We start from the raw sequence: 24,375 nt of genomic DNA, 5'->3' as shown, positions 1-24,375 counted from the left end.
AACTGTTGTGTAGAGTTGCTGTGCAGCTGTTAAACAGCTGCCACGTTCCTCTCCATATATAGTCTCTAAAGCACTTTTGGATGAAAGGCGCTATATAAACATATTTTATTGTCATGTATTGGTTGCCTTTCCACTTAGTAGTAGGTTTTGTGAGCGTCTAACTATCAAATCCAGATCTGTATTCCACAGCACATCAATGTTTAATTCCTTCCCCTTCCTGTTCCCCAGCCCCCTCAAGGCTCTTACCACAAGGGTCCGTAGACACAGCGTCCCTGCAGGAGCACGGGGGTCCAAAGCAGCTACAAGATCCCACACTTTAATTTTTCTAAAGATCAAAAATGGGATAAAAATCTTGATTAAAAGCAAAATTAAGGGACCACAGGAAGAACAGCACAAAGTCACGGCAATAAATATGTATGGTGAAAGTAATTTATATGACAAATGCGGTTCACAAGAATATACAAAAACTTTTTTGTTTTTGGAGACTTGGTCCTTGCATTCATTCTTGGGTCAAGGTTATTGGTCTCAACAGGGGAAAAGGTACAAATTTAACCTAAAAATGAGGAACAGGTTAGCCTTAACCAAGCTGAAGATAGTGAATGGTAAATTTACACCATATTTTGGGGCCAGGAAGAGATCTTACATACTAGACCTCTGAATGATATAACAGATTATTTAGGCCTAGAAACCTACAATTCTGAGAATGGCCCAGGTCACGTGTACCAGAGGACTGGAACTCACTGAAGAACTTTGGAGTTAAAATTTTTTTTTTAAAGTTTATTTTTATTTTTGACACAGAGAGAGAGTAAGCGTGAGCTAGGGAGGGGCAGAGAGAGAGAGAGGGAGACACAGAATCCGAAGCAGGCTCCAGGCTCCGAGCTATCAGCACAGAGCCCGATGAGAGGCTTGAACTCACGAACTGTGAGATCATGACCTGGGCCAAAGTCGGACGCTTAACCCACTGAGCCACCCAGGCGCCCCTGAACTCTGGAGTTTATATAAGCAAATTCTCATAGTTTAAGTAAGAAAAGCTTAGCCCTTCTAAAAATCAAACATATGGTTATGCCTTCTCACGGTAAACAACAGATAAAACCCAAGAAAGGTGGGAACAGATCAAAACTGGGGCAATGAGAAAATATAACCTAGCTGGAATGTGTCATCACACCCTGAACAATTTCCCAAGGGTAGAACAGTGACGGCTGACTCAAAGCAGAGGAAGCTCTGCTTCCTGCAGCTTGAGTTGTCTTAATCAGTAAAGCCAGCTCATAAACTAAGATCAAGCTGTAAGTCAGCTTCTGATACTTAAAAGCTGCCAGTATTTGAACTGTAGCCTTCCACTCCCCCATGTTAGGCACCCTGACAAGAAGAAATGATAAGGAGGCCTTTTAAGTGAATATACTTTCGTTAAGAGTTTACTGTGTGCTTACCACTGCTGGACATGGTACACACTCACAACATGAATGGATTCTAGTACCATTGCTATTAGACCAAAGAAAATAAAGATTACTAAACTTGTTGTAACTGAAATGTTAGGAGAAGTGAAGACAAGAGAGCTGCACTTTTAGAATTTCTCAAAAAGATAAAAATTCAGGACCTTACCACATTGTGCCCCAAAGATACTGCCTCCAATATTTCAATTTTATTAATAAGTCACTATTTTATACACATATCCTGGTATACTGGGATTTTTCCAGTTCATTGCTTTATAGAGTAAAACAGACAAATGTATAACCAAATAACTTATATTAATGAAAATCAGGAGCAAACAAGTACAATTAAATGACTGGGAAGAACATTTTAGAAAATGTTCTAAAAAACATTTAGATGTTCTAAAAAACATTTCTTGTTAAAAAACAAGAAAAGAAAAGGAAAGAAAAGAGGAGAATAGTAAATAATAGAAAAGAAAGTAAACAAGAGAGGTGCCTGGGTTGCTCAGCTGCTTAAGTGTCTTGACTTTTGATTTTGGCTCAGGTCATGATCTCATGGTTTGTGGGTTCAAGCCCTGCGTTGGGCTCCAGGCTCACAGTACAGAGCCTGCTTGGGACTCTCTCTCTGCCCTCCCTGCTCTCTCTCTCAAAATAAATACTTTTTCTTTTTAAAAGTTTATTTAAATAAAGCAAAGGTGAATATATAGATTAGGCACAAGAAATATAGTATCAGACCGCTTCCATGAAATTTATAATCTTTTAGAGTCAAGGGAAGACTATATTTAACATCCTCAGGCAGGAGGGATCAAGATGTACATTTTTTTTTTTTTTAAACACTGTTAGCAAACTCACCCATCATAGGCACCACTCACTATCCTCTTGTTATCAAATCGAATACAGCGCACCAGTTCCTCATGGCCTTCCAACACTCGTAAACACGCACCACATTCTATGTCCCATAATCTGGAAGAGAAAATTGAGTGAACTTTCGTGTATTCTTTTCTAAAGCTTTGGATGTTATAATAATACACTTTGTATGTCTTCAAAAAATCCACAAACATAAAATCAATCAACAATCATACAAAAATATACTCTTTTCAATGTAATTTATTTCCTTTCTGCTGTATAACTCAGGCAGAAGAATGTATGATTTAAGTTCAAATGAAATATATATTTTCAAAGCACGATGCTTTATATAATTCTGTAACCAGGGTCCCCAAGGCATAAAAAGGATGAATTCAATGTCCCCAGTTGCCTGTGAAGGACAAAACCAAGCCAAGAGAAGTAATGCTTCCTGAAATCACTATTAAGAATGAGATGCAGGGTATCAGTGATATCCTGCTCTCACAAAGCATGTCCACGTCTGTTAGTAAGGACACTCTCTGCTTTTACCCACTGTCCAGGACAGTCTTTCTCATATAATGGAAACAAAAAGCAAGTTCTCAAAAACTTTCATATATTAATTTAAAAAATTATATGCTTCCAGACCAAGGCAAATGAAAGGACAATTTCCTTAGATGTGACAAAAGCTCTATCCGTTGTTTTTTTAATAGCCTTTTCATTCTCTTAGTACTATTTGAAGGAACGGAAAAGGATTCATAAATCTTCCAAATTCTATTCATATCTGTGTCATTCATCTTTGTGAAGATGAAAACACCAAAAAAGTACTTTAAGCTGTGGATTCTTCATAATTTCAAATTATGGATAATTACGTAATGCTAAGAAAACAAAATGCACAATTTCTAGTAGGGAAAAAATAGTTTTTCTTTTTTTTGTTAGAACACTGGTGAAAAAAAGGCCTTTTGCTACTTATTAGGACTTTGCAACTGTACACAGGAAGAGCTTAAAGAGGAGGGCCTTCAACCTCCATTTACTTATCACTCTTGTCCACTTCCTCATTCAAGCAGTACCTTTAAAATAAGTATATCTGGTAATGAAACTATTATAAAATGGAAACACATCAATAAAAGGCTTTGCTATGCTATCTTTCTGCTTAGGACAAAATTTTTTTTTTTTTTTTGCAAACTTTTGGCCTATAAGAAGCTACAGAAGGAAAAACATTTGGGGTGTCTGGCTGGCTCAGTTGGTAGAGCGTGTGACTCTTGATCTCTGGGCTGTGAGTTCGAGCCCCACATTGGGGGTAAAAATAAAAAAATTTTTTTTTAAGTTTATTTATTTATTTTGAGAGACAGAGAGAGAGAGAGAGAGACAGTGCAAGTGGGGAAGGGGCAGAGAGAGAGAGAGAGAGAGAGAGAGAGAGAGAAAGAGAATCTCAAGAAGGCTCCACACCACCACAGTGCAGAGCCCAATGTGGGGCTTGAACTCACAAACCAGGAGATCAAGACATGAGCTGAAGTCAGATGCCTAACCGAGAGTCACTCAGGAACCTCTACAAATAAAAATCTAAAAAAAAAAAAAAAAACAAGAAAGGAAAAACACTTTATTATAAACATAACACACTTGAAGATTTGTTTGATCCGTGTGCAAACAATGAATGGCAGAGTAATAGTGATCCCTTCTGGGTAAAGGCACCTGCTGCTCACCTGATAGTGTTGTCAGACGAGCCACTCACCACCAGCCTATCTCTGTACTGCAAACAGGCAATGCCACGTTTGTGTCCATTTAAGGTCCTTACAAACTCACAAGTACTTGTGTTCCATACCTGAAAAAGAAATAGTATTTGGCAGTTGATTTGGTGCTTTTACTAGTAAAATCTAGGGCAATTGGAGTCTTGGGGAAGCAGAAAAGAGTACTGAGCCAATAGGGGGAAGTCAACTTCTCAAACCAAACCAAATCGAAAAAAGAAAAGAAAAAAAAAGACAAGTTTAATTCTCAATAACACAGGGCTAATTTGTAGCTGGCTGCTATAACGTGAGAATTCCTCCAACTGATTTATTCTTATGGAGTTATTAGTCTGGTCTTGCAGACAAATTTTCTAGAAGCTGAGTTTACCCCTGGCCTTCTCACACTCACCATTATCTATAGGACTAAGATACCTAACCAAAATTTTCACACCACTTGTCTCATTCATCGCCTTCTTACAAACAGACTAGTATCTGAATTAAATATTAAACTACTCCATATGGACATTTAAATATGAAATTTCCCTTGATTGGATTTTCATATGAACACCCTTACTCTAAATTGGAGACTTATCAAAAGATGCCTCATTACCTTTATAGTCCTATCTCCAGACGCAGAAACGATGTACTTGTCATCAAAGTCTACAACGTTGACAGCAGCTCTATGTCCGACTAGCACCCTCCGGAGGGTAATGTCAGTTGGGGAGGCCATATCCCATACAGCAATGGAACGGTCTTTGGAACAGGTCACCATCATGCCATTATTGAAACGTAAGTGCAGAACTGCTTCACAATGGTGAATCAAGGTGTTTAGCATTTCACCTGTATTTACATCCCATACCCTGGAACAAACAACATTAAGAAGCTTATCTGAGGCTTCGATGATATTCCTGGCTATGATTTATTTGACTACCACATTCCCCACTCATCTTGCCTCATTTTCATAATTAGTGTTATACTCTACCCTCTTGTAGCTTTGGGACTGAGCTGAGGTAAAGAGTTCTGATGGACCACAGGGAAGTGATAGATAGAGGACTGGACTAGGAGAGTAGGACAAGGAGAGGGACAGGATGCTGCCAATGTGAAATCCTTAAGACACACTATTTGAAATATGGGTGAGTTATATGGGAGAAGGGTAAGAATGAGGATACAACCACTGTCACCTACTAATTGGGCCTAGACTTCAAGATTATTACAAAACTTCTGACATTCAATCTGATGCCTTTAATGAGATACATTTTTTTTTATGTTTATTTTTGAAAGAGAGAGAGAGGGAGAGAGAGAGACAGAGTACGCATGAACATGGGAGGGGCAGAGACAGCGAGGGAGACAGGATCTGTAGCGGGCCCTGTGCTGACAGCAGAGAGCCTGATGCAGGGCTTGAACTCAGGAACCGTGAGATCATGACCTGAGCTGAAGTCAGATGCTTAACCGCTTAACTGACTGAACCACCCAGGCGCCCCTAATGAGATACATTTTTAAGTAGGAATCTGATTAATGACAGTAGCATTAGTGTCCCACGGATAGCTCTCAGGAAATAGAACTGATTCAGGCCAAGAAGCTTCTGTAAGAGTCTGACTTAGTACTGTGGATTTGAGCTTGATAACCCTGGATCTTCAATTTTACCATACAGGCCAGGCCCAAGATGACCTATACTCTTAAGTCTAAAGTTCCATTTCTGTGCCTTGAATGGGGGTAGAGATCAAGAATAGCCACCCCAGGGGTGCCTGGGTGCCTCAGCTGGTTAAGTGCCTGACTCTTGATTTTAGGTCAGGTCATGATCTCAAGGTTTATGGGATCAAGCTCTGTGCTATGAGCATGGAGCCTGCTTGGGATTCTCTACCTCTCTTTCTGCCCCTCTCCCTGCTCGCTCATGCCCGTGCTCACTTGCTCTCTAATAAACATTAAAGAAAATAAGGGAAAAAAATAGCCACAGTGTAAATGGGGGCTTACAGCAGAGTGTGGGACCTTTGGATATCTTGAGAATTTTGTGTGATGATATATTTTGATTACTCTGTTTTTGTGTATTTACTTTGATTTTCATAACACATTTTATTTCCTTTTCCAATTTAACCCCATCTTTTAGAAAATCATTTTGTCCCTTATCCTGTAAATGATGTTAGCCTCTACAATGTTTAGCTTCCTTGAGGCACTCCAGAGCATCAATAAATGTTAAATGTCGATAACTATAAGAACTGAGTTTGCTATGCCTTTAAGTCAAAAGACAAGAAAGAGGAACAGCCTTTTCTTATTCACAGAGGATAATTTGGATTGGTAAACATTTAACTTCAGAGGATCTAACAATGCAGTTAACTGCTTTTTTTCCCTATTTTTTTTTAAAGTTACTTTTGATGCATTATGTTTGGAAAATCCTTTAGCTTAAGGCAAAATTCCTAACAGAGGTTTCCAGCAGTGCTGCTGGTACCCAGAACTCAAGCTACACTGGACTCCAGCAGCATAATGGCTGTGTCATCAAATCACTAACGCCTCTGGAAATTGAAGGCCCCTCCCTGAGTAAAGCTTGCAATTAAAAACTGCAGGGACAGCAGGGGAGGGGCTGGCAAAGAGAGAGCATTGCTCACCTGTACACATTTTAAAGGAGGTAATGCATGTCTGTACCACAGTTATAAGCACCTGAAAGGAGGCTTAATTCCATTCACATCATTCCCCTGCGAGGTGGTTTTGTAAGGCATGCACAAGGTTTACCAAGTTTTTATAATTGACGATTTTCCCAAATTAAAACAGAATATGTAGTTTCTTCAATGTGCAAAAATGTAAACTTGCCTTAATCGTTCCTAAATCAAGTTTTCTACTTCTAGGTGGACACAATGATGTGGAGAGCTGATGGCTTATTCTTCTTTAGTTATGAAGTTTCAGAACTGCGTTCATGCAGCTACATACAGCAAAACTACTATCTATGACAAAGAACAGAGCAGATCTGATATTCCAGAGTTCAAAAGATCATTTGGAATTCTCTACCTGACTGTGGAATCCGATGATCCAGTTATGATCACCCTCTCATCATACTGGAGACACAGGACAGAACCCGTATGGCCTGTGAGAATTCGCTTGCATTCCAGCGTGCTTTTATCCCAGATCTAGGATGGCAAACAAGATCTTTTTGATCACTGTGATAATGGGGTGGTGCTGAGACTTGTTGGCTCTACTATGTGTTTGATTCCTCTAAAGAATCAAAGCCCAGAGTAATGTGGAATGCATTCTTTTCTATAGGTATAGCTAAGCACCTATATATATGTATGTGTGTGTGTGTGTGTATGTGTACACACACACACACACACACACACACACACACACACACACACACACACACACATATATAGGTGGCTTCAATACTAATGCAGACTTTATCCTTTTCATTAAGGAACAGAGGTAACCTATAATTATGTGAAGCCTAAAGGAGTAATAGCACATTCAGCACACTTTAAGGAGAGAATTTAACCCTAGGACTATCCATTTGTACATGCTTCTGGCAGAAAGTAAGTAACTGTCCTTTAAGGAAACAATTCTGGCTTCAGGATGGGAAACAACCTAAAACTCTCATTTACCTTCTGGAAATAATACTTAGAGATGATGCTGGGACTGCTTTATTAATGTGGACACCCTTCTCCTTCAGCCATCTTCCCATTACTGAACAGACCTCACCTTGATTGTGTTGTCTCGAAGGCCGCTTACTATCTTCTGATCATCATACTGTAAACAGTAAACTCCTTTGCTTGTTTCACTTCGGCAGTGGATTCTCTGTAAACTATGTCTTCCACATCTCCAGTTAGATTCTATTGTCTGGGAGAAGGAATAATAAAAAGTTAGTAATTAGGAAAGGACCAGCACTAAATCCTTATCTGACTTTCATGGCAACCAATGACAAATGCTCAGTGCTTCACTCTATTAACTATATAGAACTTAAGGCAAACTCAAAATATGTTTTAAAAAAACCACTGTTTAAATTTGTATAACATTTTTTCATTTGTAAAGTTATTAAAGATTTACTTTCTAGAACTCTCCTGCATATAACTCATTCAATTAAATGATAAACCTGGTGGAAAAGGGGCAACAGAGGGCAAGCTGTGCACTTCATGAGGTTACATGCTCAGTGCTCCCCATACCTATGTGGTGGCCATTTCTACCAGTGAACTTCCAGGAAGGCTCAATTCGTAAGATATTGGAGTATCATAACAGTCTCAGTGCTATTGCATGAAGATATCATTTTCTCTCTCTCATCTACTTATCTACCAGTAAACAATCTTTAAAAGCTTTAAAAATTTTGCCTGGCAATTTACTATATTTTACCTACCCTATTTACTTAAAAGAAATTGACTTTTAACCCACATTAATAAACCTTAATGGGTTTGCTGTAACAATTCTCTAGTATTTGGCAAATATCCAAATATAAATAGATTCTTACCTCAATGTCTTGTATAATTTTAGGATAAAGTGCTCTATAAAAGGAGTTGGGAGGAGCGTTCCCATCAGGAGGTTTGTTTTTGAATAAATACTGTCCCCTAAAAAACAAATATTTTCAATAAAAATCACAATATCAAACATTTACAAGGAGCTTCTTATTTTTTCAAAGTGTTGTCACAGTTACCATTCCATATAATCTCCGTAGCCTGGAAAGGTGTGAAGTTAAGCCTGATTTCAGGAGCCCCAACTTTCTGGGTTCTAAGGAGCTCAGTCAACACTGATTGTAAACATGACCACTTGTAGTGTAGCCATCAGAGTATCAAGCCTTCAGGAATACTATAATGTCATCAAGCAAATATGTATATTCAGAATTTATCAACTAGTCTATCAGACCTCTGTACAGGCAGATTCACTGGGCTTTTGAAAATTTTGTTAGTGATGGTAACTACTAACTCTGAACTAGGCACATGCCCCACATTCCCTACCCGCCCCCCGCCACCAAGTAAAGCTGTGCCAGTATCAGTGGAGCCTAGCATCATGGGCAGTAGGAATGCCTCTATCACGGAGATCATTTTTTCTAGTCTTCATTTATGTGGGGTAAGGTGTGTTGGCAGCTCGGGCACCCAGGCTGCTGGTGATCAGTGTAGCTGTGCTTTAAAAGGAGCAATTCAATTCATTTTGACAGAGAAGAAAGGAAACACAGGAGTGTCCAGCAGCAGGTATGGAAGAAGATGAAAAGAAATGCCTAAGAGCACTGTGCTGTCAAGTCTAAGGCATGACATTCTTTCCCAGGTTCCTGGCTATGCACATACATACATGCATTTTACTGCCTTTCCTTGACTCCAGTGAGCAACATTTGTTAGCATCTCCTTCCTTATGACAGCACATCTCTGGAATACTCGTATCCCAAGCTAGATCTTTGCTACAAAAAAAACCAGTAAATGGCAATCACTTCCTGCTGGGTAAAAAATTTAATTCCTCATCCTGAAGTTAAGAACCCACCAAACACGGTGTGGAAGCTAGTAAACCCCACTATGGGTGTACTAACTGCTGTTCTCACTGGCACCGTGCCTTGCAAAGTGGAGATAGGCAGAAATGCCTCAGAGTGTAATCCTGGCACCAGAGAAATCATGTTTTCTCTGGGCCAGTCATCCACTCCTCCCTCTATAGCTCCATTACAATATAATTAATTGTTCAATGTCTCCAGGAGCGCTTCTCCCCTGCCCTCTTCCTATTATACACCTTGAAAATTAGTTGAGAAAATTTATCAGGAAGGTAGCTTTCACTTCTGTGTTAATAGAGGAAGGCAAATCTAGAGTGGAGAAGCTAAAATAATAGTTTATAAAAGGGGGCTAATAGGAGCAAGAAATATGATACATCAACATAAAGGGCAAACAAGACACACTGTGAAATAATTCTGGGTTACAAGCACACTTCTCTTATTCTGCAATAAGAGAACAATCTTACTCTGCAAACACACTGTAACCAAACAACAGATTTTGAGTGAAAAGATCCTAAATCTGGTTAATAGTTATAACTTAATAATTTCAATTCCAACACCCTTTCATGAGGTGATAATCACTACATTCATTTTGCAAGCAAACAAATCAAATGCCAGGGAGGTTAGGTAACCCGCTCAAGGTCACACACTTAGCAAGTAGACCTGGAATTTGAATCTAAGTCTGATTTTAGAGCCTACACTCTACTACTTTATTATCTCCCAGTACCCACCATTCCTCAGAGATTCCTGCCCTCCTTTTAATCTCTGGCAATTGACTATAGGCGCCCAGGATTTTCTTCATATGTAATGAAACTATCCCTACATTCTAAGAAAAGAGAAATCATATAAGCCTCTGATTTCATTTTTTACCTCAATGTATTTTTCATGCCTTGCTAAAGTGTCTGAATTTCTTCAAATTAAAGGTGCTACAAAAAAGGGTGGTGAGGGGCTGAAAACTGGTTTTTCAGTCTGTATCTGTGTTGTAAGTCAAAACCTTTTATGATGGAAGCTCTCTGACAACAGGGACCACTTCTGTGTGAAATGTCTAGTACCTCTGAGAATGTAAGTACATGATAAATGCTAAATATTAAATTTAGAATGTTATCATAAAATGTGATCTGCTGATTAAGAAAATGGACTTTCCCAAGTGGTCGTTTATTACACTTTTAAGAGTTACCATTACTGAGCACAGAGAGTACACTCAATATTATTCAAGATAGAAAGAGACAGAGTTCATGTCCTAGGGGCAGACTGTCAAATTCATCTAAATACAACAGTGGAGTGGAAGCTAAACCCAAAGATAATGATAAACCCATTAGAAAACGATATTTACTTATTGTTTCTGGTTGGGGGAAATGGAAGAAACTGTCAAAGCCAGGATTTGGGGAAAGGTATGAAAGGAAAACTTTATTGACACAGTAGGCTTGGAAAGACAATCTGAGAGAAGATGAGAAAGTGATCATAGATTGAATTTTTTAAAAAGTAGGGGAGAACACTAACACAAGAAGAAAGTCAAATTTAAAAATATAAGCAGTCACTGGGACGCCTGGGTGGCTTGGTCGGTTGAACGTCTGACTTTGGCTCAAGTCATGATCTTGCGGTTTCTGAGTTCAAGCCCCGCGTCGGGCTCTGTGCTGACAGCTCAGAGCTTGGAGCCTGCTTCGGATTCTGTGTCTCCCTCTCTCTCTGCCCCTCCCCTGCTCTTGCTCTGTCTCTCTCTGTCTCAAAAATAAATATAAACATTAAAAAAGTTTTAAAAAGACACAAGCAGTCAAGGGTGCCTGAGTAGCTCAATCGGTTAGGTGTTCAACTTCGACTCAGTTCATGATGTTGCAGTATGAGTTCAAGCCCTGTGTCGGGCTCTGTGCTGACAATTCAGAGCCTGAAGCTTGCTTCAGATTCTATGTCTCCCTTTCTCTCTGCCCTTCCCCCACTCATGCTTGCTCTCTCTCTCTCACTCTCTCTCTCTCTCAAAAAAAAAAAAAAAATACAAGCAGTCAGAGAAAGTCAAGGGGGATATTAAAGGAAGTCTCCACGGGGTGGACAAATTCTTGTAATTTCATGGGGCTCTATCAAGGTAAGATGACAAATGTGGCCAGGGACAAAAGAATATGGTCTGAACTATGAAGGATGCTCAAAAGAACAGAAATGGGCTCCTGTGGTTGAGGAGATAGGGAAAGAGTGATAATCAATACTGGATCCTAGATTATTTCTCATCCATACCTTCATATACCATTCATATAAAAGGCAAAAGGCCATCTTTTCAATGACCTTGTTTGTTTTTTCTCTTTGTAACTAACATAACAGATTTTCCTATTTACTGCCAACTCCAAGTAAAATTGTGGAGGCTCTTATCTTTGGTATTTTCACAAGCATCTGTCCAAATCTGCTTATCTGTTTCTTGTTCTTCCTGCCTTCAAAAAAAAGAGTTTGTAAGGGCACCTGGGTGGCTCAGTTGGTTAAGCATCTGACTTGATTTCAGCTCAGCTCGTGATCTCATGATTCATGAGATGGAGCCCTTCGTCAGGTTCTAGGCTGATAGCACGGGATTCTCTCTCTCTGGCCCCTCCCCCCCCCCCCACACACACAAGTGGTCTCTCAAAATAAATATATTTTTTAAAAAGTAAAAAAAAAAAAAGTTTGTAAACTCCCAATGTCTGATAAAGGTTTACTGTTATTTACAGTACAAATGGGAACAAAGTATATTTTAACAGGGAAGAAACCTTTATTGCTATGGGAGTGAATCTCTGTCCTAGAGATTTTAGGTTATGAGTTCCAATCTGGAGGAGAATTTGGGTTTTTCTTTTGAAATGTCATTTTTTAAAAGATTAAAAAAAATTTTTATTTTTTGAGAGAGAGAGCATGAGTGAGTGTCAGTGAGTGTCAGTGAGGGAGAGAGAGACAGGGAGACAAAGGATCCAAAACAGGCTCCGCACTGACAGCATGGTGCCCCATGTAGGGCCTGGACTCACAAACCATGAGATCAAGACCTGAGCTGAAGTTGGATGTTTAATTGACTGAGCCACCCAGGTGCCCTAAATGATGTTTTTTTAAATTTTTATTTTTTTAATGTTTTATTTATTTTCTGAGAGTGAGAGAGAGAGAGAGAGCACGAGTGAGCGCACGCAAATGGGGGAGGGGCAGAGAGATAAAGAGACACAGAATCTGAAGCAGGCTCCAGGTTCCGAGTTGTCAGCACAGAGCCTGAATTCACGAACCATGAGATCATGACCTGAGCTGAAGTCGGCTGCTTAACCAAATGAGCCACCCAGCGCCCCTAAATGACTTTTTTTTTTAGAGTTTATTCATTTATTTTGGGGGAGGGGGAGGGAGGGAGGGACAGAGAGAGCGAGAGAGGGAGGGAGGGAATGAGCAGCGGAGGGGCAGAGACAGAGAGAGAATCCCAAGCAGGCTCCGTGCTGTCAGCACAGAGCCCAATTCAGGGTTCAGTCTCATCAACTGTGAGATCATGACTGGAGCCAAAATGAAGAGATGGGCACTTACTCAACTGAGCCACCCAGGTGACCCTGGAGAATTTTTCTTTTTTTCTTTTCTCTTCTTTTTTCCCTGTGAGGGGTAGTAGAATATTCCTAGCTGCCCTAAAACTCTTCCATGTAAGCAACTGCTCTATATCTAAGGCTGGTCCTGGCATGCCTATTAGCAAAATGATGGATTTTGAATCCCATACAACTATATATATGTATATATATATATGTATGTATATATGTATGTGTGTATATATATATATGTATATATACATATATATATTTGCTTTTTTATAAAGAGTTTATTTCCAAAGTATGAAATAAATTATGAAAGGTTTCTATTTTTCTATATAGTGAAATAAATGAGAATAAGAAAAACATATTTGGGAAGAATAACACTATGCTTTCATATATTCACGTCTATCTAGCCAAAGAATAGCCTGGCATTTGCTTCCTTTAAAATTGAATTTGAGGGAAATTATAAAGCCTTCCTAAGAGCCAGAATGACAGAAATTTCTTGAAGCATTTGGTATAACATTTAGGGGTCAATACGTTTATTATATATCAACGAATTTCAAATATCCAAAAAGATAAAAGAAAGGGAGCCATAAATTTCAAAGATGAAAAAAAAATGAGCTAACTATATTTTAATGAAAATTGCTGAGAAAAGCTGACCCTCTTTTCTTAACAGTTTTGTATCTCTTTATGGTCCAAGATATATAATTGATAAAATTAATTGCTCAGGATATCCCTGAGCACACATATGTCTGCTGGTGCATTTCTCTCAACTAAAATATTTAATATGTCACTTTTATTTTACTTATGAAATTATTCACACCTGACTTTCTTTCAGTGACATTCTAGAGATATCCTTTGAAAGTACATATAGAAGGCATCTTCCAGAAGTTCTAATGAAATGGTACCTTTATCTTAAAAGAACAACAATAAAATTGGTGAGGTCTCTCAGGCTGCTCACTATATAATGCCTCAAGGAATTCAGGATTAAGCAGTAAAATCTTAAGAAAATATGAGTCTTCTGAGGAAACAGTGAAATATACTAGATGACACATTTCACTCTTTCCCATGCCTAGAGTTCTTATTCTAGTTGAGTGTAAAAATAATTTTGATTACAAAGGTGATAAACCACCACAGGCATGGATTAAAGACAAGAAATCTTCTGAAGGAGAACATACTTATTGGTTCGGGATTGTTTCGGGCATCTGATGGCTTCTGTGTGATTTACAAACTGCCTATCAGCCCTTTTTCAGGACACTACTTTCTGCCCAGAGAACAGAATGCTGTAAATGAAGTCGGTTTTTAATCATTTTTTGCAAAGTAGTATTAACACAGTATGTCATTATGAATGATTGGTCAGAAGAAACACTGTTGAGTACGTGTACAACTATTTTACATTTTGTGCTATAAACCAGCAACATCATCATATTCAATGAGAAGCAGTCTCTCTAGTTCCCAATATAATTCCAATGACTCTGAATGGCCAAGTCCTGAAGCTCCATGATAGTAAGAAAGTTAAAAGGCTCACCATCCTCTTCGTTCTGCCAGGCCTCTCCACAGAGAATCCGTCCTGACCATTCTCTCAATGAGCTTCTTCCATAACATGCCATCAGATGTCACTCGGTACCATTCCTTACATACAAGTTCAGCAGCACATAGTGATTTGGCATCCAGGTATGACAGAATGTTCTCAGCAATGTGATCCAAACCCCGAGCTGTTGGGTTTGGGGGAGGAGGTAAAGAAGAGAAGCATAGGTGGTGAATGGTTTTTTACAAAAGGTCCTTAAAAAAAGAACAGCATTTATTCTGTTCTGAAAGCATATCATTGTCCCTAGTGTGGTCCAGTTTCTTTTTCAAACAGAAACTTGGGTAAAATGAGTGTCAATAATTTTTCCATAAGGTTACAGAAATGAACAGTATTTTCCATCTTCCTTTAGATAAGGAAGTTAGAGCTAACAACTAGCAAACCCCCCAAGACATTAAAAATAAAAAGGATTCCAGAAAACAATTCACATCTATCTATATGGATTTCAGCACTAGGGGATGTTCTATGGATGGCATCTCAAAGTCTGTGATTCAGACCCCCCCAAATCTCTATATTAGGTCCATTTCTCATTCTGTTTCTATTACTGCTGCAGTTCCAAAGCTGTTCAGTAAAAGAAATATCCTTTAAATGTACTAGGGGAGAGGCACTAAGTCAGAATGTGCTGGGTTATAGAATTTTGGGCATGCAGAAAGAAGAGAAGAAGGAAATACAGATTGGTATGGGAACATCCCAAGAGGAAAACAGAGAGGTATGTTTAAGTTCAAGTATGAGTTTAATTTCAAGTGTTTAAAAAAACTGTATTTGAGAGTAGTTGCTGCTATAAAGCCTACATGACAGCTGACCAAAAGATGAAAAAAATCCCAGACCAATAAATAACTTGGTTAGAATTTCAGACACCATTTTGTAGGATGTATAGAGGAAAACAATGGAAGTAGATCTTGGGCTTCCTAAACTGGATGGGCTTCCCAGTTAAAATACTCTACCACCCAAATCTGTACTGAGGCCTCAGAGAAATAGATACTATAAAACAGGATGATCACACGAATAAAGTTTTTGGCTATTGTTCTAATTCACAAATGAGACAAACACATTCACGGTTATTTCTTTTTCGGGTTACATATCAGAGGTGTGCTAAAGACTTAAATAGTGCAGAAGGATTCCTTCATACTCTGACTCCCTCAGGCACAAACTTAACCAAAAGGAAAGAGAATACCACATTTCATTTTGTGCCTTTCCCTTGAATCACACAAAGACACAGTTGGACACCGTTAGCAAAAACCCAAACGTGCTTAAACATTATTCTAATTATAAAATTGTATGGATATCAGTCACATTTTTCAGCAGATTTGGAGAAGAAAGCATTAAATGGATTTTGTTTGGCTGGCATCACATGTTCATATTTAAGCATAAGCAGATGGAGGCATCCATCACTTAATTCTTATTAAAGGAAAATGACTATAACCCAATTAAAGATATAATAATTAGTTCTTCGTGAAAAAAAAAAACAAAACAAAACAGTGATGGTACAATTCCTGCACCTTTAAATTGAAACTTTCTATGCCATCAGAAGTTTCCAAAATTCATTCCTGTGTTTTTAATGGCTGTCATCAAATTGTTCCTGATCTTCACTATATCCCTATAGTAAGTCTTTGGAAGTAATTTCACCTAACACTCTAAACAAACCCATTACATTAATGGATTATAGGCATTTTTTGAAGTAGTTTGGTTTACTAAATGTAGCCAGATGGTGTAGGTTTGTAAGTTAAAATGGCCATAAAGCATTAGCCTGATGATTTAGTATCTTATAAAGTGGTCAGCAGATACACACCAGGGATCAGGATTAGGCAAAGGATACACAGATCTCATCAACTCCTGCTCAATTCTTAGTGGTATATGCTTGAGATAGTAGCATGTCTCAGTAACTGGGGAGAGCACAGTAATGAGGTACACACAGATTGTTCACACAATGAAAACTGTTTGCCTATGGCTAAAACAAAATCCAGCGAGGGAAGAAGGGGCAGAAGTCTATTCTATTTAACAAAAAATATAGATACAAATTTAGTTTTAAAATGGTTATTTCTAAGATATAAATAGGTATTTCTTTTGTTTTAAAGGGTGATTTAAATTCCAATTTTGGAAAAACAAACAAAAAAATTAATTGGCCAAGATGAAGCAAAGTAGTAATATGTCTTTTGGGGGAGGGTTGGCATATTTTTGAAGAGGACAGTTTGGCACAAGTATTAAAAACCTTGAAAATATTCATAATAATATTTCTGTTACTTCTTCCTAGGAAAAGACTAGTGAATAAGAATGTCTACCACAGCAAAGTTTACAATAGGAAAAACATTTTAAACTACCTAAGTGTCCAAAAAAGGGGTTAAATAATATATGTTTTGGCCCCCATAAAGAATATATAATACTATAAATAATTATGTTTTAAAAGAGCACTCAGGAAAATACATTAAGAGAACACAGTAAGAAAAAAATGTTATAAACGTTTTAGAAGGAAATATACACACCTAGAAAAAACAGTAAGGCTACATGCCAAAATATTAATAGCATATTAGCAGCTCTCTCTGAATGGTGGTGTTCTGGGAAATTTTATTTTTATATTTTAAATGGTTTTGAATTTTCTAAATTTCCTATAACTTCTATAATCAGGAAACAATTGGAAAAAATAAAAACATGATATAATAATATTTTAGAGATTCACTCATCTTTTGTACTATATGTTCTTTTATAGCTTTTTTAAAAAATGTTTTTTAATGTTTTTATTTATTTTTGAGAGAGACAGAGCAAATGGGAGAGGGGCAGAAAGAGAGAGGAAGACACAGAATCTGAAGCAGGCTCCAGGCTCTGAGCCATCAGCACAGAGCCTAATGCAGGGCTTGAACTCATGAGTTGTGAGATCATGACCTGAACTGAAGTTGGATGCTCAACCAACTAAGCCACTCAGGCGCCCTGATACTGTATGTTCTTTTAAAATAAACTTTCACAGAGGACAACCTTGTATTTCCTCGAGACAGCATTTCCTCCAAATACTGATGTCTACAAAGTATCCTAGGATCACCATCAAGCATTCAGTAAAACCACCACATCATCTTCCACAAAAAATGTATTTTAAGTGTGTGAGCTTGTGCATGTGTGTATTCAAACATATATTTAGCTTACGATAAATGTTTGGTTATTGAGAACAGTGAGGTTGCAAAGCCTGGTGTTTACAAATTATTGTCACAAGGCTCCTGAGGTATCTTTCTTTACAAAATACTCACTTAAAAATTCAGTCCCATAATTTAAATTATTCTGTTGACAAATTCCCATAGAAATCCAAATCCAAGTACATAAGTTAACATATCTTGAAGCTAAGACACATTATCAAGGTAGCACCTCACAAAAAATTTTATCTGTACCTCTCAGTGGGTAAGAACAGGGTGACTAGAAGGGTAGGAGATCCAGAGAAGACTGGGGAAAGAAGAGTCTCTATTTCCAGAGTTTGATGTTTTGGGTATTTATACCCCAAGAAGGTAACATTAAAGAACTCAGTTTATAAAAATCAAGCCAATAAAGACTTTTAAAAAGAAAGATGAAGATCTAGTTCCTTACCATTGTCACATATCTTCTAGGCAAATTAATGGCTCACAAACACCCGGAGACCTACCTGGCAGAGCAGTTATGAAATCCCTCTGCAGCATAGGTTTAAGATATGAGTTTATGTGTCCATGTTGGTAATGACACATTTGGGATATAAGATGTTCTACAAATTCCACTTGATCGGACTCTGACCACTGCTCAAAATATTTGACACACAGCTCCTTTTCCTTCTCATAGCTTGCTGAGAGTTTTCGTTGCTTGGGCACAATCATACTGGAAGTGCCATTGGCAAGTTTCGTCTGTAGAAGGAGTGGATTAAAAGAAACATGAAACAGTAAGTACTGAAAATGAGGGAAATATATAATTTTCTGGTCTGGCATGCTATATGATGTCTATATGACGGAGCTCACTCTGTTACTCTATTAGTAATTGGATGCTTATGAATAGCAATTACATAGAGAGCCACACAAAGACCACAGTAAGTTGGGAAATCAGAAATAGTGTTGGATGACTAGACATTCATGTCTAAAAGTTCACAGGAAGATATTATTTGGAGATACACAGATGAAAACTGAAAGCTGAAAGCATGTTAAGTTATTATTACTAGCAAGCAAAAAAGCTAATTTGCTTAATTTGCTTTTTTTTTGTATACACCAGTTACTGGACATTTATAGAATTACTTACTCACAACTTATTTTTTACTAATCAAATAAGAAACCTTCCATGCAAAGAAAGGCCAATGAATAATCTGAAACTCTAGTACCTTGGAGATAAAGCTTAAATATAACATGTATATGTTCAACCTACCCTTTTCCTTCTAAAAAGGAAATCAAACTTACATGCCATACAGTCTTTCTATTAATTAGTTAGCTCATTAAGAAAATATCAACTGAGCATCTACGATGTGTCAAACACTGTCCTAGGTGCTAGGAATACAACACTGAACCAAAATAACAGTGTCTGTTATCAGGAACTTATATTGTAGTATGTACAGCAAGATAAAAACATAACCAAATACTGGAAAATATAATGTGCATAGTGCTATTAAGAAAAATAAGGGGGTATGGGGCGCCTGGGTGGACCAGCTGGTTGAGTATCCAACTCTTGATTTCAGTTCAGGTCATGATCCCAGGGTTGTGCAACTGAGCCCTGCACTGGGTTCCATGCTCAGTGTGGAGCCTGTTTCAAGATTCTCTTCCTCTGCCCCTCTCCCCCACTCTCACTCTCACTCTCTCTCAAATAAAAGATTAAAAACTTAAAAAAAAAATAAGGGGATAGAAAAAAAAAAAGTATACATTATTGTACTAGGCAAAATTCTAAGATGGCTCCCCCCAAGATTCTGGGCCTTTGGTATGTATGTATGTGTGTGTGTATATATGTATATATCTTCTCTCAGCTATTCGAAAAACACATAGGCACTGCTTTGATTCAATTAAGGTGCCAAATCAGCTGACCTTAAGATAGGGAGATTACTGGAGTGGGTTTGACCTATCAAATGAGCTCTTTAAAAGCAGAGAGCTTTCTTCAATTGGTTACTGAAGAAGAAGGGAACCACATGGCAAAGGATGTGGTCAGCCTCTGGGAGTTGAGAGAGCTCCCAGATGACAGCCAGTAAGGAAATGGGTACCTCAATACTACAAAGGCAAGGATCTGAATTCTGCTGACAACAATGAGCTGAGAAGAGGATTTTCCCCCAGAGCTTCCAGATGAGAATGCAGCCTGGTCAGCACCTTCATTTCAGCCTTGTGACACTCTGAACAGAGGACGTGGCCATGCTATGCCAGACTTCTGACCTAGAAAATTGTAAGCTAATGAATGGGTGTTATTTTATCCTGGTAGTTTGTTATGCAGCAATTAAAAAAAACACAAAAAACTAATATAATTATTTAAGCCTAAGGGGTCAGAGATAGTTTCCCTAAAGAGATGACTTCTGAACTGAGACATGAAGGAAATGAGGAAATTAGACATTTTGTTATATGGGGGAAGAATGGTCTAGGGCAAAGGGAATTTGAGGGCAAAGGTCCTGGGTGGCACAGTCTGTCTGGCATTTTTAAGGCACACCGAAAAGGCCCAGGTGGTTTGAACCAAGTGAACAAGAAGTAAGCTGGAGTAGTTCAAGCCAGTTCATCCAGGTCATTTAGGTGGGAGCAGCCAATCTCCAAGACAGCCTGAAACAATTCCATCTCTCCCTGAACACTGAATGCTGTTCCTTCCATCAAAAGGCAGAGTTTGTCTTAGCCTTTGAATCTGGGCTTTGGCTAACATAGTGTGGAGAAAGTGACATTCAGCTTCTGCTTACTTCTTAGAGTCTTGAGCTACCCAGTAAGAAATTCAGGCTACCGTGCTGGAAAGGGAACTCAGGAAGATGAGCAGCTATGGAGAGAGAGAGAGAGAGAGAGAGAGAGAGAGAGAGAGAGAGAGACAGTGACAGAGAGACAGAGAGAGAGATCACATAGACAAGCACCTAGAAGCCCTAGAGTGACATGATCTGACTTCTTTTAAATGGAGCATGGCTATGTGAACAATAGACTGTAGGGGACATGAATGGAAATAAGGAGACTGATTAAAAGACTACTTCGAAGTAGTCCATGGAAGAGAACAATCTTTTGGACTAGGGCTGCAGAGGTAATGAGAAATAATTGGGACTCAACGTATACTTTGAAAGCTAAGCAAACTGAACTTGCTGACAGACTGGACATGGGGTATGAGAAAAGAAAGAAGACAAGGATCATATGCAAGTTTGAAGCTGGGGACACTTTTCAAAGTACTTTGATAGATCTTCGGCACATTTGCCTGAGGCAATTCCAATTTGGCAGGAAGGCCAATGTTACTATGTAGCTCATACCTGCCTAGACATATTGAACGTGCTATAAAACTATCAAATTTGGATAATCAACTTCTGCTATTCAAGGCACAGGCTGGCTTAATTTCTAAATGTTAAATCCTACATGCAGGTTTCTTTACAAATGATCCATGAAACACAATTCAAAGTGTATGGTCAAGAATGACATTAGCCATTCTGTTTACACGAAAGAGCTGACACCTGTAAGCAGCAGGCTCTGGTATACAGAGTTGGGTGTTTTCTAGCATAAGTGCCACTGTGGTCTATGATATAGACTAAAAATGATTAATAAGAAGCTTGTTGGACACAGGCCTTGGGGGACTTCAGAGCTATTTTGGGGTAGGTTATTTGTTTGCATTTTAGAAAAGAAAAATTTGTGAAATATGGAGTAAGATTTAGTGAGCTAATGAATAGGTGGGTGTACAAGCTTCACCAACACCACTTCTCATCTCAACAACCCAAACCTCCCCCTCCATCATCTTTTATAAATTTGTCTTTTTGTCTTTTAAAAGGTGGAAATGGGTTGGAGTTGGATGCTACCCTAGGTTATTGTTTTCTTGCTAAAGACCAGAAATGCCAGGAACAGAGAACAATAATCGGCATGGTAATGAAATGATTCTATTTATAATCTTCAACAAACCAGATGTTTCTAGAATCACAGGGAGTCATGCTTTGATCAGTGGCTATCAGACTATTAACAGATAAAAATGCCTAAGGATTTCACAAATTTGGTTATCCCACTGCAGGAGCTAAAGTTCATCCAGGACTTCCTTGTATTTTCAATGATCCAATCATAAATAGGACCTAAAACATTTGGCTATTAGAAATGAAGTATAAACTGATAGTTCATGTATGTACCAACTGTCTGGGCTACTCCAGCTGGTACTACATTTTAGTCACAACTTCCAAAACAGAGTATTTCCTTGTGAGGTAGGAAAACACACACCTTAGACCCATTATTGCTTTGAATGAGTTGCTTACTCTTAACCTCTACACCACACTGTGTTTTTTAAGAGTTGTGGTCCTACAGTAGTACAAAGACCTGGTTTCAAACTCTAGCTCCACGATTTACTAGCTGTGTGTCATGGAATAAGCAACTTGATTTTTTTTTTTTTTTGAGTCTTTGTTTCCCTCATATTGCCAATGGGGATAATTACACAATATATTCCACTGGGTTTTTGTGAGGATCAAATAAAATAATCTAAGAAAAGCATGCTTAGTTTACTACCTGGCACACAGTAAAGTGCTCAATAAATCAACACTCCTAATGAACTTATGACACTGCTGGAATTGGACTTTCCCTCTTCTTTTGAAAATACATACTTCTGGGGCACCTGGGGAGCTCAGGCAGTTAAGCATTTGACTCTTGATTTTGGCTCAGGTCATGATCTCACAGTTTGTAGATTTGATCCCCATGTCAGGCTCCATGCTGATAGTACAGAGCCTGCTTGGGATTCTCTCTCTCCCTTTCTCTCTCTGTCCCTACCCCACTCGTGCTTTCTCTCTCTCAAAATATATAAACTTAAAAGAAAATCCTTATTTCTTTCTCACTATGTAATATGTATTTTTCTATTTTAATTTTTCATTACAGTATAATATACATAAAAGTGCATAATTTTGGAGCACCTGGGTGGCTCATTCGGTTGGGCATCCAACTTCTGCTCAGGTCATGATCTCACAGTACACAAGTTCAAGCCTTGCACTGGGCTCTGTGCTGACAGCTAAGAGCCTGGAGCCTGCTTCAGATTCTGTGTCTCCCCCTCACTCTGCCCCTCCCCTGCTTGTGCTCTCTCTCAGAAATAAACATTAAAAAAAAATTTTTTTTAAAGTGCATAATCTTAAGACAAATATATGACTTCACTTGTATGAGGACTTTAAGAGACAAAACAGATGAACATAAGGGAAGGGAAACAAAAATAATATAAAAACGGGGAGGGGGAGAAAACATAAAAGACTCTTAAATATGGAGAACAAACAGAGGCTTACGGGAGGCGTTGTGGGAGGGGGGATGGGCTAAATGGGTAAGAGGCATTAAGGAATCTAATCCTGAAATCATTGTTGCACTATATGCTAATTTGGATGTAAATTTAAAAAAAATAAAATTAAAAAAATGTGCATAATCTTAAATGTATAGCTTGATGAATTTCCAGAATGTGAACACACCCATGTAACTAGCACCTAGATCAAGAAACAGATTACCAGGAGCCTTATAAGCCCTGCCTTGACTCCTTTTTTTGGGTTGCCAGCCCTGCTAAGGGTAAGCACTATACTCATTTCTTTTTTTGGAAAAATACTTTTTAAAACTGTTTGCCTGGGACACCTGGGTGGCTCAGTTGGTTGAAATAAAATATTTTCATTTATAAAAAATAAATAAATGAATAAAACTGTCTGACTATACAATTTACAGTAGCATTAAAAAATATAATACTTAGGAATAAACGTAACAACATATGTGTTAATACCTGTAAAACTGAAAATAACAAAACAGTGCTGAGGGAAATTAAAAAAAAAATTTTAATGTTTATTTATTTTTGCATGCAAGAGACACACAGAGCACAAGCAGGGGAGGGGACAGACAGGGAGACACAGAATCCAAAGCAGGCTCCAGGCTCTGAGCTGTCAGCAGAGAGCCTGATATGGGGCTTGAACCCATTAGCTGTGAGATCATGACCTGAGCCAAAGTTGGATGCTTAATGGACTGAACCACCCAGGTGCCCTGGGTGTTGAGGGAAATTTTATAAGACCTAAATAAATGGAGAGATATATTATGTTCACAAATGGGACTCAATATGGTTAAGATGTTCATTCTTTCCAATCGATCCATTGATAAGAGTCAATGCAATATCAATGAAATCCCAGCAAGCAAACTGACAACGTGACTCTAAAATTTAAATGAAAACACAAAGGACCTAAACTTCAGCCAAGTGATTCTGTAAAACAGAAACAAAGATGGAGGATTCACACCACTGAATTTCGAGACTTAAATAAAGCAATAGTAATCAAGATAGTGTGACTTTGGTGTAAGGACAAGCATGTAGATCAATGAAACAGAATACAGACTCAACGAAGAGACTTACATATGGCCAGTTGATTTTTGAGAAAGGTGCCAAGATAACTTAATAAGGAAAAAATAGACTTTTCAAAAGATGATGATGAAACATCTGGATATCCATGTAGAGACAATGGACTTTGTTCTTTACTTTCAACCATATCTGAAAGTTAACTTACATGGATTTTGGATTTATATGTAGGAGCTAAGACAATGTCTAGAAGCAAACATAGGAGAAAATCTTGGTACTCTTGAGACAGGTAAACATTTCATACATAGGACACAAAAGCACAAACTTTTTTTTTTTTTTTTAAGTTTATTTATTTGGGCGGGAGAAAGCGAGAGTGAGAGCAAGCAAGCAGGGGAGGGGCAGAGAATCCCAAGGAGGCTCCACACAGTGCAGAGCCTGACATGGC

At 38.3% G+C, this 24,375-nt stretch overlaps 1 protein-coding gene across 7 annotated transcripts in view; it reads right to left on the bottom strand.

Annotated features, from left to right (window-relative positions):
- BTRC (beta-transducin repeat containing E3 ubiquitin protein ligase) overlaps window positions 1-24,375 on the bottom strand; it is a 179,236-nt gene that overhangs the window by 13,308 nt on the left and 141,553 nt on the right. For all 7 annotated transcript variants that reach the window (XM_015063030.3, XM_015063033.3, XM_015063031.3 and 4 more), the window contains 9 exons: window positions 18,136-18,367; window positions 14,460-14,646; window positions 8,433-8,529; window positions 7,673-7,810; window positions 6,989-7,107; window positions 4,602-4,851; window positions 3,971-4,089; window positions 2,280-2,390; window positions 247-325 (listed from right to left, as the gene is read on the bottom strand). In XM_015063030.3, the coding sequence (XP_014918516.1) occupies window positions 247-325; window positions 2,280-2,390; window positions 3,971-4,089; window positions 4,602-4,851; window positions 6,989-7,107; window positions 7,673-7,810; window positions 8,433-8,529; window positions 14,460-14,646; window positions 18,136-18,367 (1,332 nt within the window). The remainder of the gene's footprint in view (window positions 1-246; window positions 326-2,279; window positions 2,391-3,970; window positions 4,090-4,601; window positions 4,852-6,988; window positions 7,108-7,672; window positions 7,811-8,432; window positions 8,530-14,459; window positions 14,647-18,135; window positions 18,368-24,375) is intronic.

This window comes from Acinonyx jubatus, chromosome D2 (genome assembly GCF_027475565.1).
Source record: "Acinonyx jubatus isolate Ajub_Pintada_27869175 chromosome D2, VMU_Ajub_asm_v1.0, whole genome shotgun sequence".
NCBI classification, from domain to species: Eukaryota; Metazoa; Chordata; class Mammalia; order Carnivora; family Felidae; genus Acinonyx; species Acinonyx jubatus.
The sequence above is the reverse complement of the archived record's forward strand: the minus strand, read 5'-3'. Positions and strand labels throughout refer to the sequence as shown.